This window comes from Cervus canadensis, chromosome 2 (genome assembly GCF_019320065.1).
Source record: "Cervus canadensis isolate Bull #8, Minnesota chromosome 2, ASM1932006v1, whole genome shotgun sequence".
Classification (NCBI taxonomy): domain Eukaryota; kingdom Metazoa; phylum Chordata; class Mammalia; order Artiodactyla; family Cervidae; genus Cervus; species Cervus canadensis.
The window spans coordinates 102,490,365-102,506,471 of record NC_057387.1 but is presented as its reverse complement, the minus strand read 5'-3'; the positions used below and the strand labels follow the sequence as shown (position 1 = coordinate 102,506,471).

General features: G+C 55.0%; 1 protein-coding gene across 2 annotated transcripts; it reads right to left on the bottom strand.

The window, feature by feature from the left end:
* Positions 1–2,976: 2,976 nt before the first annotated feature.
* On the bottom strand, positions 2,977–10,648 carry FHL3 (four and a half LIM domains 3). 2 transcript variants are annotated; one of them, XM_043461847.1, is made up of 6 exons: positions 10,446–10,648; positions 5,405–5,578; positions 5,142–5,316; positions 4,160–4,329; positions 3,853–4,039; positions 2,977–3,718 (listed from the first exon to the last, which is right to left on the bottom strand). In XM_043461847.1, exons 2-6 carry the CDS (start codon positions 5,558–5,560, stop codon positions 3,564–3,566), a joined length of 843 nt encoding a protein of 280 aa, XP_043317782.1. In that variant the 5' UTR covers positions 5,561–5,578; positions 10,446–10,648; the 3' UTR covers positions 2,977–3,563. The 2 variants fall into 2 exon arrangements, with proteins under 2 accessions (XP_043317782.1, XP_043317781.1); XM_043461846.1 differs by having other exon boundaries at positions 5,405–5,635; positions 10,446–10,647.
* Between the last annotated feature and the right edge of the window lie 5,459 nt (positions 10,649–16,107).

Below are 16,107 nucleotides of genomic sequence, written 5' to 3'. Positions count from 1 at the left end.
GCCGGCCGAGGGTGTGTGGCGCGATACCGAACGATTTGCAGGTGCCTCTAGGGGGCACACAGAAATCCACCAGCCTGGCGGTGAGAAATCTGACCTGGCTTGCGGTGACTTGCCTAGCAGTGCGGCCGGGCTGGACTGAGTAGCTGAGGAGCACGGATGGGAGCTGGAGAACCGGAACTTGAGTCTCCAGTTCAGTGTGACCTGTGACAACGTTTTTCCCTCAGTAAAATGAGGATGATCGCGGGGTTTTTTCCTTTCTTCTTTTCTTTCTCCTTCCCTTCCTTTCTTTTGATATTGTCTATCAGCAGTGCTGCGTGCATGCTAAGTCGCTTCAGTCATGTTCGACTCCTTGCGACCCTATGGACCATAACCCGCCAGGCTCCTCTGGGGTTTCTCCAGGCAAGAATACTGGAGTGAGTCTCCACCCCCTCCTCCAGGGGGTCTTCCCCGTCCAGGGATTAAACCCACATCTCTTATTTCTCTTGCATTGGCAGACAGGTTCTTTACCACTACTGCCACCTGGGAAACCCAAGGGACTGGTTAAATAAAATATAGTGCATTCAAGCAGTAAAATACTATATAACTGTAGGGGGGAGAAAAAAAAGAAACAAGTCTACATGCCCACATCTAGGTGGAGAAATGAAAACCTATGTCCATATGTGCAGACATTCATAGCAGCACTACTCATTATCAACAAAGCTGCAACCCCCAAAGTCATTAACTGGTAAATATACAGACCACATATGATGTATCCATACAATGGAACATTATTCAGCAATGAAGGAATATTACAATACGGATGAACCATGAAAGCATCATGTTATGTGAAAGAAGGCAAACACGCAAAGAAAAACACATTAGTGTGTGTTCAGATGGCATATCTATACAGATAGAAAGTAGGTGAGTGGTTGCCTGCTGCTAGTGTCTAAAAATTTAAGCAAGACCTCCAACTTAGGGATAGGACCCCCAGACACAACAAATCCCCAGAAATTTTTCCTGCACCTCCGGGAGAGAGGTAAGAAATTCCTCTTCTGGATTGCAGACTCAGTGTGTGTATCTTTTGAGGGGTGGGGGTGGGGGTGGAAGGGTAAAGATTTGGGATTCACCATGTTTCAACACGTATGAGACACTATCAAGTGTTAACCCCACCATTGTTTTATGGTCCATTAAGAAAGAAAAAAAAAATTTTTTTTCAATTCAGCTACGTCACATGGTCGATTATATGGTTGCATCTGGTTTCTGAGGTCATAAATCTGAAAAATGTTTATCTTGAAATCAATGATCCATTACCGTACTTGCACATCCCTTTCCTCTTAGGTGGATGGGTCACCTGAGCACCATTCACCTGATGCCTTCCTTCCCCTTAAACCTTCTCCTTCCTCATTCCTTCAGACCGGTCACCAAGTCCTGTCTTTTCCACTCCAGCTGCCACCTGTTTCATTATCTCTCACCTGCACCACTGCACCAGCCTCCTCCCCAGCCTACTCATCTTACCCCTCCAATCCATTATTCACTATGCAGCGAAGTGATCATCTCTTGCCCCTGCTTAAAGATTTCCACTGCCTGGTTTACCCACAGGGTGAGGTCTGTTTCACTTGGCTTTCGGCGTTTCATGACCTGGCTGCTGCCTACTGTTTTAGTCTTTCGGCACTTCCTCCAAATGAAATTACTTGCTGCTTCCTCAAAATACACCATATGTTTTTTCAGGCCTCCAGGTCTTTGCATTAGCTGTTTTCTATACTTGGACTACACTTCCTCGGTAAGTTCTTTATTGAACATGTAGTTAAGTGCCCGAGGCTGAGTGTGGACGGGTGAGCAAGGCAGGCGTGAATCCAACCCTCAGAGGCTGGTGGAAGAAAGAGACGAAAATGTCAACATGCAGTCATTAATGATAAGCACACATGGTGGGCATTCATCAAGGTTTGTTGAAAATGTCAAAGTTGAGGATTCAAATTGGGCCGGGAAGGCAGTGTGGAAAGGAGTAGAACCCCGGATCTACCTATTTCGGGAACTTGACAAGTAGAGTCTCCACCTCTGTGAAACGGAAAAACGCCCGCCCCATAGAATTTCGGGGAGGATTTCATTTCAGATACATATAATCACGCGGTTCTGCCGGCCCGGAGGGCCCCTCCCCCACCGGGCGCCGAAGGTCCGCCTGCCCGGCCGGGGGCCCCCACCCAGGGGAGGCCGCGGGCAGGACGTCAGCGGCTCAGCCCGCGCCGGCCGCCAGGGCGCACGAGTCGGGCTCCGCCAGTCTAGACCGCGGAGCCCACACCGCAGGACGCCGAGAGCGCAGGGGCAGGGGCGTCGGACGCCGGGAGAGGGGAGCAGCGCTCCGCCCCATCGCCTCATTTTGGGGGACAGCCCCCCCACCCCCGGGCTCATTCCCGCCCCCGCCCTTGAATCACGGTGGGGCGGGGCCATGACCCATTCATGCCGGGAATCGGATCCAGATGTTCCCGCGGCGCGTGCAGCTGCATCCTTGCCTTTTTTGGCAAAAAACGTGCGGCCGCGAGCGGATCCCGGGCCGCCTCCGTTAATCCTAGGGAAGAGGGGGAAGGGGGCTGAGGGTCTGGGCCCAGACTGGGGATTCGCATTGGATGCTTCGTGGGGTTCGGGGGGGGGTGGTTATTAAGGGAGGGGAGAGACTTGTACCTGGCGGGGAAGCCAACACCAGCCGCCCCCGCCCAGGCTCGGATCCGCAACCTCCCTAAATCCCTCTCTTCCTCACCGGAGGAAAAAGTCCTTTGCCAGAAGGCGGGGGAGGTGGAAGGGAGGCCGACTAAGCCAAAGACGGACGGTAGCGGCGGCGGGGATCCCCTTTCTCGGGAGAGGTTTCCCACCCCGCCTGGAAGCTTCCTCCTGCCCTGCAGGGAGGAGGTGGGACGAGCCTCCGAGTCCCTGGGTGCGAAGGACCCTTCCTTGCCCCTCCACCCACCTCCGCCTGCTCCCCCAACCCCCAGCCAAACAGAGGCCTTCACTTTCTCATACTGCTTTATTGCAGAATCTGAAAGAGGGGGGCGAGCCAAACCCACCCCTCTGCCCATCTCTGGGCAAAATAGAGCTGAAATGAAAAGAGAAAACACTCACAACACGGGATGGGCAAAAACCTGTACCCTAGGACCCCCTAACCAGTGCTGCCCAGACAGCCCCATCCTTGGGGATCCCAGTGGGACAGGGGTGGGGAGCGTCAAGCCTGAGTATATTCGACTTCTGAGGACCTCTCAGGCACCCATAGGAGACCTAAAGTCTTTGGAGACAAGTCTAGATTGAAGGGGGATTGGGTCCCAGAGCCCTGACTTGGGGAAAGGGCTTGGTCTGGGAAGCAAGCCCGACCTGAAGCGGGGAGGAGAGAGTTCTGGAGTTCAGGTTTGGGGAGGGGATTTGAATGATGATGAAGGCTCCGGGAGAGCCCAGGTTTGGCGGCCCTGGGTCAGGAAGTACCAGATTGAGGACGCTGGAGTGGGGAGGCTGAATCCTGGAGCCCAAGGGGAGCCCCAAATTGGGGAGAGGCTGGGTCCCAGAGGCGGTCTGGAGAAGGGCCTTAGTCCGGGAGCCCTGGCTCAGGGCCCAGCCTGGCTGCAGCCCTGGCAGAGCACTTGGTCTCCGTCCGGCACGAAGCCCTGACCCACCAGGGAGGTGGAGCAGCGGGCGCAGGAGAAGCAGCCGTGATGCCAGTGGCGGTCTTCGAAGGACACATACTTGCCTCCGCCGAGTCCTGGAGGGAGGCTGAGGATTAGTGCTGCCATCTGGAGGGTGGGTCTTGTCCCTTGGCCTCACCGAGACCAGGCTCCCCGTCCCCCCACCCCAGTCTACACCCGCCCCACGCAGTCTTTGGACCCTCTGACCCACCTGTGATGGGGCGTTTGCAGCTGCTGCACTTGGGTGCAAAGAGTTCTCCGAAACAGGTCACACAGTAGGGATCGTCCTCTCGGGAGGTGAACTGCTGCCCTGCCAGGGGCGTCTGGCACCCAGTGCAGACCAGGCATTCTCGATGCCAGGGCTGGTCACGGTATGTCACGCCACCCTGCGTCAGTGTCTGTGGGGGCAGCCTCTATCAGCCGGGGGAGGGGGGGGTGTGGGGATTTCCACCCCGCAACAACAGAGCCTTGCTCACCCCCTCCCCTGAGTGCAGTGGAGCGCCCCGCCCCGCCCCCACCTTGCTGCAGCGGGCGCAGCGAGGAGCAAACTTGTTCTCATAGCAGGGCACGCAGTAGTGGGCACCCTTGTCGGGCACGAAGGAACGGGAGCCCAGTGGCTGCTCACAGCCGCTGCAGAGGAAGCAGTGCTCATGCCACGTCTGGCCTCCGTACTCCAGCTTCCGGGACCCTGCGGGGAACAGGGGTCCCACTCAGAGGCTGTGTCCCAAGCTCCTGAGTGCCACCCTCTGCTACCCTCCAGGAGGGTCCCTGCTGCTCCCGCAGCCTTGAAGGTGGTGTTCATGCATTTTCATCGGGGTCCCCACCTCGTATGTTGCACATGCTAACTTTCCCCCAACACCAGACATGCTGGCTGAGCACGTGACCTGAGGGTTTGGCCTAAGTGAAGTCCCCACCTGTCCCAGAATATGACGACCTCAGCTGCTACCAGGCCTCCAGGTGATGGGCGCGATGACTCAGTATATGCTAAGCAAGCCCTTATACACCAGATGTGATAGTGTGAGCACACACACAAAGACCCCCATCTACGAGGCAAGCGAGTCCAATGTCTTGGACATGACAGATTCAGTACATATCCTCATCGTGCCAATCTCCATGTGTTCTAAATCGTCACATTCTGAGCCATGCAGGTCACCATAAGTGTTAAGTCCTATGTATCTGTCTTTTCTGTCTTTGCACACAACAAGCCCCAATGCAACAAACACTGACAGTCTCAGTACCCTACGTGTGCCAAACGTGTTAAGCCTCCAGGTGTGTATCACGCGTGTCAGTCCCTGCACATGCTAAGCTCCAAAGAGCAAACAGGCACAACAGATCCTGCACAGAATTTCCAGGAATGTGTGGCATGGGCAGGTCTTTATCAAGCCTCCCTGTGTGTATCAGACAGGCATGCCACTCCCATGCACGTGCACGGATCCTACGTAGATGCCAGGCATGCCAGTCCCACGCACAGTGAGCCCCTGGGAGCCCCCGGGAACATACCGGGCATGACGGTCTCCCCGCAGGCAGAGCACTGCGAGGAAAAGGCACTGCAGTAGCAGTCGTTACAGAGCAGCTCGCTGTCTTGGCAGGTGAAGGGCTCGTCGGCTAAGGAGCGCTGGCAGCGGCAGCAGCGGAAGCAGCCCTCGTGGAAGTGGCGGTCTTCGTAGAACAGCTCCTGGGGGGAGCGCGGCAAGGGTGCTGGCACATTTGCCCCCTCCTGCCAGCCTCCACCCACTCCCTGCCCTGCGTGGTCCAGTCCTTACCCGTGAGTCGTGCCCGATCAGCTGCTGGCACTCAGCACACGTGTTGGCGAAGGTGTTGTCGTAGCAGGGCACGCAGTAGGGGCCATCGTCTGTCTGGATGTATTTGCGCCCGTATAGGGACTCGCTGCATTTGGCACAGTCAAAGGCTTCGCTCATGGTGGCTGTGAGTGAGCCCTGCGAGGGGCACACGGTGGGGCAGGGGTCACCCCGAGGGGCTGTGGCTTAGCCACACTGCATTAAAAAAAAAAAAGAACAAGAGACTGGGCATAGGAAATGCCAGGTCAGAGCAGACGGTGATGGGGAATGGGTGCTTCTGGGAACACAAGAGTCCTGCATGTTTATTTCTGTATTTAACGTTGGGGGTGAGGGGGTCAGGAAAAAATCAGGAAGCAGTTCTTTTCTTATCTGGGCCCTGGCAGAACTGGGGGGAGGGGGCTTTTCCTGGGTCAGTGACTCATTTCCTGCCCCTACATTTAGCCTGAGTTTAGCCTCCACTGTCTTTACTGTCTCCAGAAGGGTGTAAGAGCAGGGGCAAGGAGTCACCCCACCCTCTCCCCTCTGAACAGTACTCTCACCGTCTCCTGACTCCCAGGAAGGGACATAGCCAGAGGCCTGGAGTGAGGTGCTTTGGGATGACTATGGGGCTATTTGCACCACCCCCCTCTCCCTGCCTCAACCCCATTCAGGAAACAGCAGAGTGTAAGAAGGATGCTGGGCCAGTGAATGGTAGAGGTGGAGGAGGCTGATGGGAGAAATAACACTGGGCCTCCCTTCCCAGGAGAATCCAACAACAAGGACTTCAGAGGCTCAGCCCAGGTTTAACCAGGAAGGAAATCCTGCAAGCTGGTCACAGCCAAGCTTCCCCAGCTGGACCCTCTGCCCTCACCCCACACCACTTCCCTCTGCATCTTTGACCACATCAGCCTGGGCAGCCTTGGCCTGCAACATCTGCAGCAGCTGTGACAGCACAGATGGCCAGCTGTCAGGTTTTGCCAGCAACAGGGGAGGAAAAAAGGGAAACGAGATGCTTGGGGACAGAGAGGGGAACAGGCGATGATGCAGTGTGCCCTCTGCCCTCTCTCCTGCTGGGCATCACTCCTGGCAGAGCCGCAGAATCTTTCCATCCCCTGGGTCATTCTTTCCTTCCCCCTGCCTCTGGGAGAAGACAGCCTCTCTCCAGCTTTTCTAAGGGTCTGGGGCTGGGGGAGTGAAGGGTGAGCGAGTGGGAGCCACTGAAGACATTTACTCGCCAGTCAGGCCCCCTCTAGGGTGGGGAGTCAGGCAAGGGGGAGCACGGAGAGCTGCTGCTGCAGACACCCAGCCCCCCACCAAACCTCAGACACTTTCCATTTTCTCAGGAACAAAGCATGTTTGTGGGATGAGGTCATCCACACAGCTGCCTCTGCAGCAGGAGCTTGGGGAGTAGGGAGGGTTAGGAAGTGGGGTTCCCGGTCCCTTCTGCTGCCCCTGGTTCCCATCTTGAGCCCAAATTCAGAGCTCCCCACCCCAGCCTCCTCCATCAAGAAGCCCGCTCTCTGAGGACTGGGATCCTGGGTGGAGAGGAACCACCAGGACCCTGGGAAGGGGATCTTCTCACAGATGCAGATGAGTCTGAGCAGCAAAAAGGGACCCACCAACCCACTCCTCCCATTAGACCCCAGGAACTGGCAGTCCCCAGAGCCTGGCCTGGCTCAAGTTGAAGGAAAAGCCCTCCTTTTCTCAGCCACCCCCAGCAGGAAATTCTAGCAACAAGCGTTAACTCAGACACCAGGCACCAGCGGATGCCCCAGGCCTGGAGGGCCTGGCTCTTCTGAAGGGGTGGCTTGAGCTCACAGCTACCCTTCTGTCACGGGAGGACACTCAGTTCATACTCCAGGCCAGGAGACACCAGGGGCTGGGGTCTTCAGATTGGAGACTCCTGGGCTGGGGGCTTTGCTAGAGGGTGGAGTCCACTCCCCACCATTCAGGCCTGGGTTTCTTCTGGCCCAACATCTGAGGGTTGCCTGGGCTGTCGGCCACTGGGCAGCAGGGGGCTGCACAGGTGGAGAGTGGCCATGCCTCGCTCCAGGAGAGCCCTGGGCCTTCCCTTCCTTCCTGGCTTGGCCCCGGGCAACCACCTTCCCAGGCCCAGACTAGTCCTAGGTCCGCCCCCTGGGAGGCAGTCACCACTCTGAGACAGGGGCACCCCAAATAGGGTATGGGCGTGGCTTCGGCTTCTCTCCCAGAATTCCCTGGTCCCCTAGTCTGTCCAGCTGGGCTCCGATGAGGACAGAGTGAAGGGCACTCTCAAGGCCCACCTGTCTCTGCCCTTTTTCTGCCCATCCCCCCGCCCCCTTTCCCTGGCAGGGCTGGGGAGCTAAAGGGAGCCCATCTTGTATTCCTCCATGGCTGGGAGGGGTTTGCGGGGGAGACTCCTCAGTCTGCCAGATGGCACTCAGCCGCTGCCCCCACCAACACACATACACCCCTACACCTGACTCAGACACACACATTTGACACACCTCCCCGCGAACCTGCATCTCAGAATGGCTGGTTAAATGGCTGCAGCATGTGGTATGGAAAGGCCTGAACTGTGAAATATAAACTTAGGTGATTTCGAGCAAGTCACTTAAGCTCCCTCAGCTTGTTTTCCCATCTAATACTACCTCCTACCTCCTAGGGTTGTTGCCAGACTCAGATGTGATGAAAACAAAATAAATGTGATGGTACCTGGAAAGCACCTGGGAGATACTAAGTAGTCAGTAAATGGTAGTTCTTACTGTTTTTATTGATATTATTAGCCCCTTATTCAAAGTGGGGTTAGACTACAGTTTCTCAGCCAGGCCTGGGTCAGGGGGCCTGGCTGGGCCTTGACCTTGACCTTCTCAGGGTGGGCCCAGAGAGAGAACTAAAAGGGAACCCCCTAGTTCTGCTGGGGAAACTGAGGAGGCCCAGGCTACGGGGCTCACTGAGACCAGTGGGGGCAAGCCTGACTTCAGTGAGCATAACTCTGAAAGCTCCAACATAGGTGTGCAGGTATACATGCCTGCATGTTGTTTTGCCTCTCACAAAGCCCACCCACCATCTATGCGTACACACTAAGTCATTTCAGTCGTGTCCGACTCTTTGCATCCTTATGTACTGTAGCCTGCCAGGCTCCTCTGTCCATGGGATTCTCCAGGCAAGAATACTGGAGTGGTTTGCCATTCCCTTCTCAAGGGGATCTTCCCGACCCCAGGATTGAACCCGTATCTCCTGCAGCTCCCACATTACAGGCGGATTCTTTATGGCTGAGCCACAGGGAAGCCCCTACCATCTATCAGATCACACATAAGGCAGGCAGGATTGGGTATCACTCTCACTTTACAGCTGAGTACAGAGGCCAGGGATAAGGCAGAAGCATGCCCCAAATCACTCAGGTATCCGAGAGCCCAGGTCCCCTGCCTCCCAGCCAGGAGCCTTTTCCGATTTCCCCAGAAACGGTGGGGGAGGGGGTGGTCAACATTTAAGAGCAGGGGGACAGGAGATGCTGGGTGGTGTCACTTGTACAAGAGCCTGGCTCTTCTCCCCAGCTGCCGGCCCTGAGACTGGAAGACATCCAGAAGTCTTTCCAAGTACCCATGCCAACCGCTCAACCCCTTTGCCCCCCTCTACCCCCCACTGTCCAGGAGGACCCTGGCCAGGTCCCACAGCTGTGACTCACAATCAGAACTGATCCCTCCTCCCTCAGTTTTCAGGAGTTGACAGGGCACTTGAGGGGAGAAATTAAACTCCCCCCACTTCATCCTTGCTACCAGGCATCAACCCCAAACTCTTCACTCTCTTCTCCCCCCTCTCCCTCCACCATGGGGCCTGGGAGTCAGAGCAGTTTGGGAGAAGGGGGGGGGGGGGTGGGAAGCAGGATCCAGCAGCTGCTCTGGGGACAGAAGAGGAACAGTTCATTCACCCCAGGTCCCCCAGGGCTGAAGCAGAGCGTCCAAGATTGGAGTTTAAAAATAAGTTGGGGCTGTCTCCACCAGTGTGTGAGGCTCCTTCTTGATGCCTTACTGTCTCAGGTCTGCTGCCCCCCTAGTTCTGTTTCCTATGTCCTTCCCTCCCAATCTTTCGGGGCCTGAGTCCCTCGGGGTCTGTCTTGGAAACTGTCACCGTCCCTCCGTGACATCTGTCTCTCGGCATCTAACTCTGCTCCACTCCGGACGTCTGTGTCTGTACTTCAGCAGCTGTCTGTATGTTTCGTGTCTGTACCTCTCTTGTCTGTATCTCTGACCGGCTATCTCCCAAATTCAGCCTCTGTGAATTTCTACCTCCGCTCAAGTCTTGGCAACTCAGTGTCTCCAAAGGGTGGAATGTCTCGGATCTTACCTACGGCCCTTCTCTATCTCTTAGCATCTCAGTATGTCTGAGTGTCTCTGCCTCCAGTCTCTGGATGTCTCTCTAGGCTTCTCTGAGGCTGCCTGACAACAAGACTAATGAAGTTTAAGCTCCGGGGCCCTTCATTTGCGCGGAACCCTCCAAGGCCCTAGACCGGGCCGACAACACGTCTGGGGTCACTGCATACTTTTTTCCTAAAGTGCTCCGCTCCGCAAACCCTGGGTCCGTCCCAAAGCCTCGGGTCTGCCTCCTGGTGACCTACGCCCCGGTCTCTGTCCCTGTTTCGGGTATCTCTACACCCTCCGGTCTAAGCTCGCCGCCGCTCCTGTCCAGTCTCGGTCTCCTGCTCCCACCGGGCTTTCTGGAAGCCGGTTTCTCTCACCCTCTCTCTCGGGTCTCTCTCGATTCTCGCTTTTCCATTTCAAACTTGGACCCCTCCCCCGCCTAACTCGCGTAGCAGCCCCCGCCCCGGCCAGGCGGCCCGGGGCGGTGCGGTCCGGGGGGCGCCCCCGGGGCTCGGCGTCCGCGCGCCACCAGCGAGCCCAGCGTGTTCCCGGCGCCCGCGGCCGGACCCAGGCGGGGCCCCGGGGCAGAGGGCGGGGGCTGCGGCTACCCTTAACCCCCGGCTGACCATCTCTCTCCTCCCGGGCAGGGAGCGGGGATGAGGAGCCAGGTTCGGCGGGGAGCTCACCTCGAAGCGGGCGGCGGGAGCGGGGCGCGGCGCTCACGCGCGGGGGCGGGAAGGTGGGCAGCCGGGGCCGCGTCCCTCGGCGGCTCCTACCAGCGGGCCGGGCCGAGCCGGGGCCGAGCGAGCAGCCGGCGAGTCTGCCGGCGGCACACGGACTGTGTGGGCGAGTGGGAGCGCGGCCCCAATCCCTCCCCGAGGAAGTGAGCGCGGGGGCCCGCCCCGCCCGGACCCCGCCCCCGGCCGCCCCTGCCCGCGGGGTGCGGACCCCGCCCCCGGCCCTCGTCCCGGAGGCTGGGGGCCAGACCCCGCCCCCACCTCCCTTTTAGACTGGAGCCGGCCCTAGCCCGCTCGGCCTAACCTGGCTCTCCCAACCTTCCAGGGCCTCCAGGACCCCGCCCCAGTCCCCTCCCTTCAGCTTTTGCTGGCCTCCCTCCCTTCCCCCCATGTTCCTTCCCGCCCCACTCATCTCCTTTCCCCCCGCCGCCCCCAGCGGCTAGCTGTATTCAATCTCAGGCAAGGGATACCCGGAGGCAGCAGACCAAGGTCCATTTGGGGACCGAGAGAGTCCTCCTTCGTGTCCACTTCGTGTTCCCGCCCCCTCCCAGTTTACCCCCAGGGATCACACTCAGCCCGAATTTGTAAAAGAAGACTTGGCCATCCTGGAGGAGGGGGTGGTTTTTACCCTGCTGTCAGTGGGAACCAAGGTGTTCTCTGGAAACGAATGATGTAAGGACCCCCTCTCTAGGGCCTTGACCTTCAAAGGGCTTTATTTCACAACTCTTAAAGTGGCGAAAACAGAAGTAACCGCCGCCTCGTCTCCAGCTCATCGCGGAGCAGAGAAGACCTCCCTTGGTCTCCACAGTGCCCAGGAATAGTTTTGACCTTTGAGGCCCAGGGGAGACTCATATCCTAGGCCCCATGACTTTGGAGCTTCTCAAGAAGGGGTGTGAGGAGTGCGCATGGATGGGGCGCTTGCAAGGGGCAGTGGAGGGAAGTCCTTCTCCCCGACCTCTGCAGTTCCCAACCTTCCGACTTCCTCCCCGTGCCCTGCCTGGGAGGGAGCACTGGCGCCTGCCAGGGACACAGGCCCCTCCAGGTCCTTGAGGCCACCCCCCCTGGGATCCTCAGGCTTGTCACTAGGAATAAATAGCCTCCATCTGAAGGGGAGGGGAGGGAGGAGGAGGCTCTGCCGCGCTGTTTGCAAAACAGGAGACAACAAACCAACCCTGGAAATAACCTCAGGGTCTAAAGTAAAAATTCGGGTGCCCACAGAGGCGCTCCCATCCCCCAGCCTTGGTCTGGCCAAACACTCAGAGACTCATTCCCTCCCAAACTGGTGCTCCTGAGTACCCTGCTCTCCCACTTCTGAGTCACATATCTGCCTTCCTGGTCCCAAGTCACCCTTGAGGCCACGTTTCCTTTCAAGATTAACTAATGGCTTATTAATTATTGTTGTTCTGACACCTACTCTGTGCGCAGGGACTGCATTATTCTGGTTCACCACAGCATTCCCAGTATCTACTCCAATGTTTAGCACTCAACAAATATCTGAGGAATGAATGAATCACAGACACTGCCTCTGTTTGGACCCCCCAAGCTGCAGATTGCTCCATAGGCACGTACTACCTGGAGTCCAGGGAGGGAGTAGCCAGTCCAGACTTTGGAATTTGCCTTGCAGGTATAGGAGACTCAGCCCTGGCGAATAGAGGGAAGACTGCCTGGTTGGAGGAGATGGTAAGAAAGGGTTTGCTCTGGGTTGAGGGGAAGGTAAAGGTGAGCAGCCTTCAGAAATGAAGTGGTTATGAGTGAGTAAGGAAGGTGCTGGATCAACGGTAGTGTTGTGGGTCTTTTTTCTTTTTAATTGAAGTTGGACCATAAAGAAGGCTGAGCACTGAAGAATTGATGCTTTTGAATCATGGTGTTGGAGAAGACTCTTGAGATTCACTTGGACTGCAAGGAGATCAAACCAGTCAACCCTAAAAGAAATCAGTCCTGAATATTCTTTGGAAGGACTGATGCTGAAGCTCCAATACTTTGGCCACCTGATGCGAAGAACTGACTCATTAGAAAAGCCCCTGATGCTGGGAAAGATTGAAGCCAGGAGGAGAAGGGGACGACAGAGGATGAGATGGTTGGATGGCATCATTGACTTGATGGACACGAGTTTGAGCAAACTTTGGGGGATGGTGAAGGACAGGGGGCCTGGCATGCTGCAGTCCATGGGGTCGCAAAGAGTCAAAAAGTCGGACTTGACTGAGCTACTGAACAACAGTAAATGATTTACAATGTTGCATTAATTTTTGCTGTACAGGAAAGTGATTTGGGGTCTCTGGTTTTACTCAGTTTGAATTCTGATGAGCAGTCTGAATAAGAGTCAGTATCTTCTGAGTTCTTACTTTGCACCAGTCCCCGCCTAAGCATTTTACATATATTAATGCACTTGACTATCCAACAGCTTTGTGAAATATGTAATTTTATCTTTAAGGATGAGAACATGGAGGCACAGAGAGAGTAAGTAACCTGCCAAGGGTAACACAGATAATAACAGCAAAGCCTGGATTCAAAGCCAGACAATCAAATGTCAAAGCTCTTTATGCCAAAAAAAAAAAAACCCAAAAAACAAAAAAAACCCCAGCCAAACAAAGGGAGCTAGCTTAATCATTAGGCTCTATAGCCTCTGTAGTCATTTAACCTCTTGAACCGTCCAACTCTCATCTGTTCAGAGTGGTGGACTCCCAGTCTCATCACATAATTGTGAGGAATGGGTGAGAACACACAGTAGTTATTCAACATGGGGGACACTCCCTCAACCCCCTGCCCACCCCCAGTCACCCCCCAACTCCCCCAACACTCTCTTTCCTTGTCAAGTGGTAAGATTCTGCTTCTTGGAATCTGGAAGCCCTGGAAAGTTAGGAGATTTTTGACTTGGCCCAGCCTAAGGGAGGGAGACTGGTGTAGAGCAGGCCTGTATCCTTTCCCCTCTCCATTGCCAGCAGGCTCACATTTCCCTGCTTGCTCTAATTTCCCTTGACACAGGTGGATATGCCCCAGGGAGGTCTAGGGATCAGCCTCATGGACTCCCTGTTCCTGTTCCCTATCAGTCTTCCCCATCCCCCACCCCTCCTCCCGGGAACAGGTGTGTCTGAGCTGGGGCTGGAAGCAGAGCCTGAACGCTGGCCACGCCGACTGGCTTTGGGAAAGTGGGATCTGGTTGTCCCTCCCCCCAACCCTAGAGGTCCCCACCTTCCTTATTCTGGGGTGGAGGGCGGCTTATTCAGTGTCTCCCAGCTGTTCTCTCACCTTGAAAGAGTTTACAAAAGGAGGCCCTGGGTGCCTGGTGACTGGCAGGCCTCTCATGGTTTCCTCTGGCTGCTGAATCATTCTCTGATGCCTGTAACCACAAGCCCTCCTCCCCCCTAGTGAGAAAACTCCCTTCCTTCTCTGCTGTATTGCTCATTCTTGCCCACTGGACTGCCTGCAGCCCCTGCAGGCCTCTTATCTGAGCAGATACCCTCTTTCAGATTGCCCAGAAACATCTTCCTCATGACCTCAAGCCTTGCAATGGGTCTGTGGGTGCGGAGGGTGAAATGACTGACTTCTACAGAGCACAGGAAGAACTAACCAATGCTTAAATGCCAAATATATGCAGGGTACCATGCTAAGTGCCAGTGTTACTTCCTTTGGCTCTCACAAAAGCCATGTCTGCGTGCATGCCAAGTCGCTTTGATTGTGTCTGACTCTTTGCAACCTATGAACTGTAGCCCACCAGGCTCATCTGTCCACGGGATTCTCCAGGCAAGAATACTGGAGTGGGTGGTCATGCCCTCCAGGGGATCTTCCCGACCCAGGGATAGAACCCATGTCTCATGTCTCCTGGGTTGACAGGCAGGTTCTTTACCACTAGCGCCACCTGGGAAGCCCCACCAAAGCCATATGAGGTGGTTATTATTGTTATCACTATTTTACAGAGTAGTACACAGGGCTCAGAAAGTTTGACAAGGTGGCCTCAGATCACAAGCTGATAGGTTGTGGATGTGCAATTCAAATCGAGTGTGCAGAGCTGCCTTCTTCTGAACGTCTCTGCCACTAAATGCCTTCTTCAGGGAAAGGGGCTGCCACCTGGTCACTCTCCCTGATGGCTGGGCTTCTTAATTGAGGTGAGGCTTGTTCAGGCCAGATCATGAAGGTCCTTGTCTTTCGATGGTCACCGATTAATAACAAGTGAGCCTGAATTTTGTTGACGCGCGTGGCCTTAGTTTGGCAAGGCTCAGACTCAGAGGCAGGAAAAAATTTTTCACACAGCAAATCTCAGCTACTTTCAGCTTTTACATGCTCACTGGCTTACTGGCTTCACATTTCTGGGGATTGAGCAGAGGTTTTCTCCAGAGCTCCACAGCTGGAGGGGTGAGCCCTATCATGAAAATGGGTGCAATTACAGAACTCACTGAAGGTTAGCTTTATGTGGTGGAAAAGAAGCCAAATGCCTTTGGAATGTCCTACTGTGCCCAACCTTTTCTCTATTCTTACAAGTACGTTCAGTTATAACAATAATAGCTCCAATTGACTGTGAATTTGCCAATGAGTGAACACAATATTAAGGACTTTAAACATATTATTTCATTTAAACCTCATAATAATCCTGTAGATATAGTATTATTACTTCCATTTCAAGGATGGAAGACTAAGGTTCAATGAAGCTAACTGTGTGTTGACTGGTAACAGGATCAGAACACACGTCCGTGGTTTATGGTCCCAATCATTACATTGTACCGCCTCTGAGATTCTTTCAGCCACACCTTGAGGGTGTGAGGGACTTAGAACTTTGTAACTAGTGCCATAATATGACTCCTCTGTTAAACTATGAGCCCTTTGACAGCCCTATGAGGCAAGCAGTGCATGCTATTATTATCCTTGGCTTATGCATGAGAAAAATGATGCCATTAAAGTCAAATAACTCTGTGTGTGTGTGTGTGTGTGTGTGTGTCTGTGTGTGTAGTTGGGGCAAATTCTGGACCAAAAGATATAAAAAGACCAAAAAATCCAACTGTCCCTTCCTGGGTTGCAGCAGCAAAAATCGGGTGTTGAGAGCTAAGAAGGCAGAGTACCCACTGCACACAACACCATAAAGGGGTGAGCAGAACACACCTAAGCCACTCCTCTGGCCTGAACCCTGGACACACCTTGCCCTCACCCCAAATAAGGCACCAGCCTCTCCTCCCAGCTCTTCCCCAGAAAAGGAACCTGTTACTTTTTTTGCTCCCACTTGGTGCAACAGGAGCCGTGGTAAAGTCCTCCCTGAATTTCTTGTCTAGCTTCTTGTTGTTCAGTCGTTCTGACTCTTTGTGACCCCATGGGCTGCAGCACGCCAGGCTTCCCTGTCCTTCAACATCTCCAGGAGCTCGCTCAAACTCATGTCCAGTCGGTGATGCCATCCAACCATTTCGTCTTCTGTCATTCCCTTCTCCCGCCTTCAATCTTTCCCAGTATCAGGGTCTTTTCTAATGAGTCAGCTCTTCACATTAGGTGGCCAAAGTACTGGAGCTTCAGCCTCAGCATCAGTTCAGCTCAGTCGCTTGGTCCTGTCTGACTCTTTGCAAACCCATGGACTGCAGCACTCCAGGCTTCACTGTCCATCACCAACTCCCCGGCATTAACCCTTCCCATG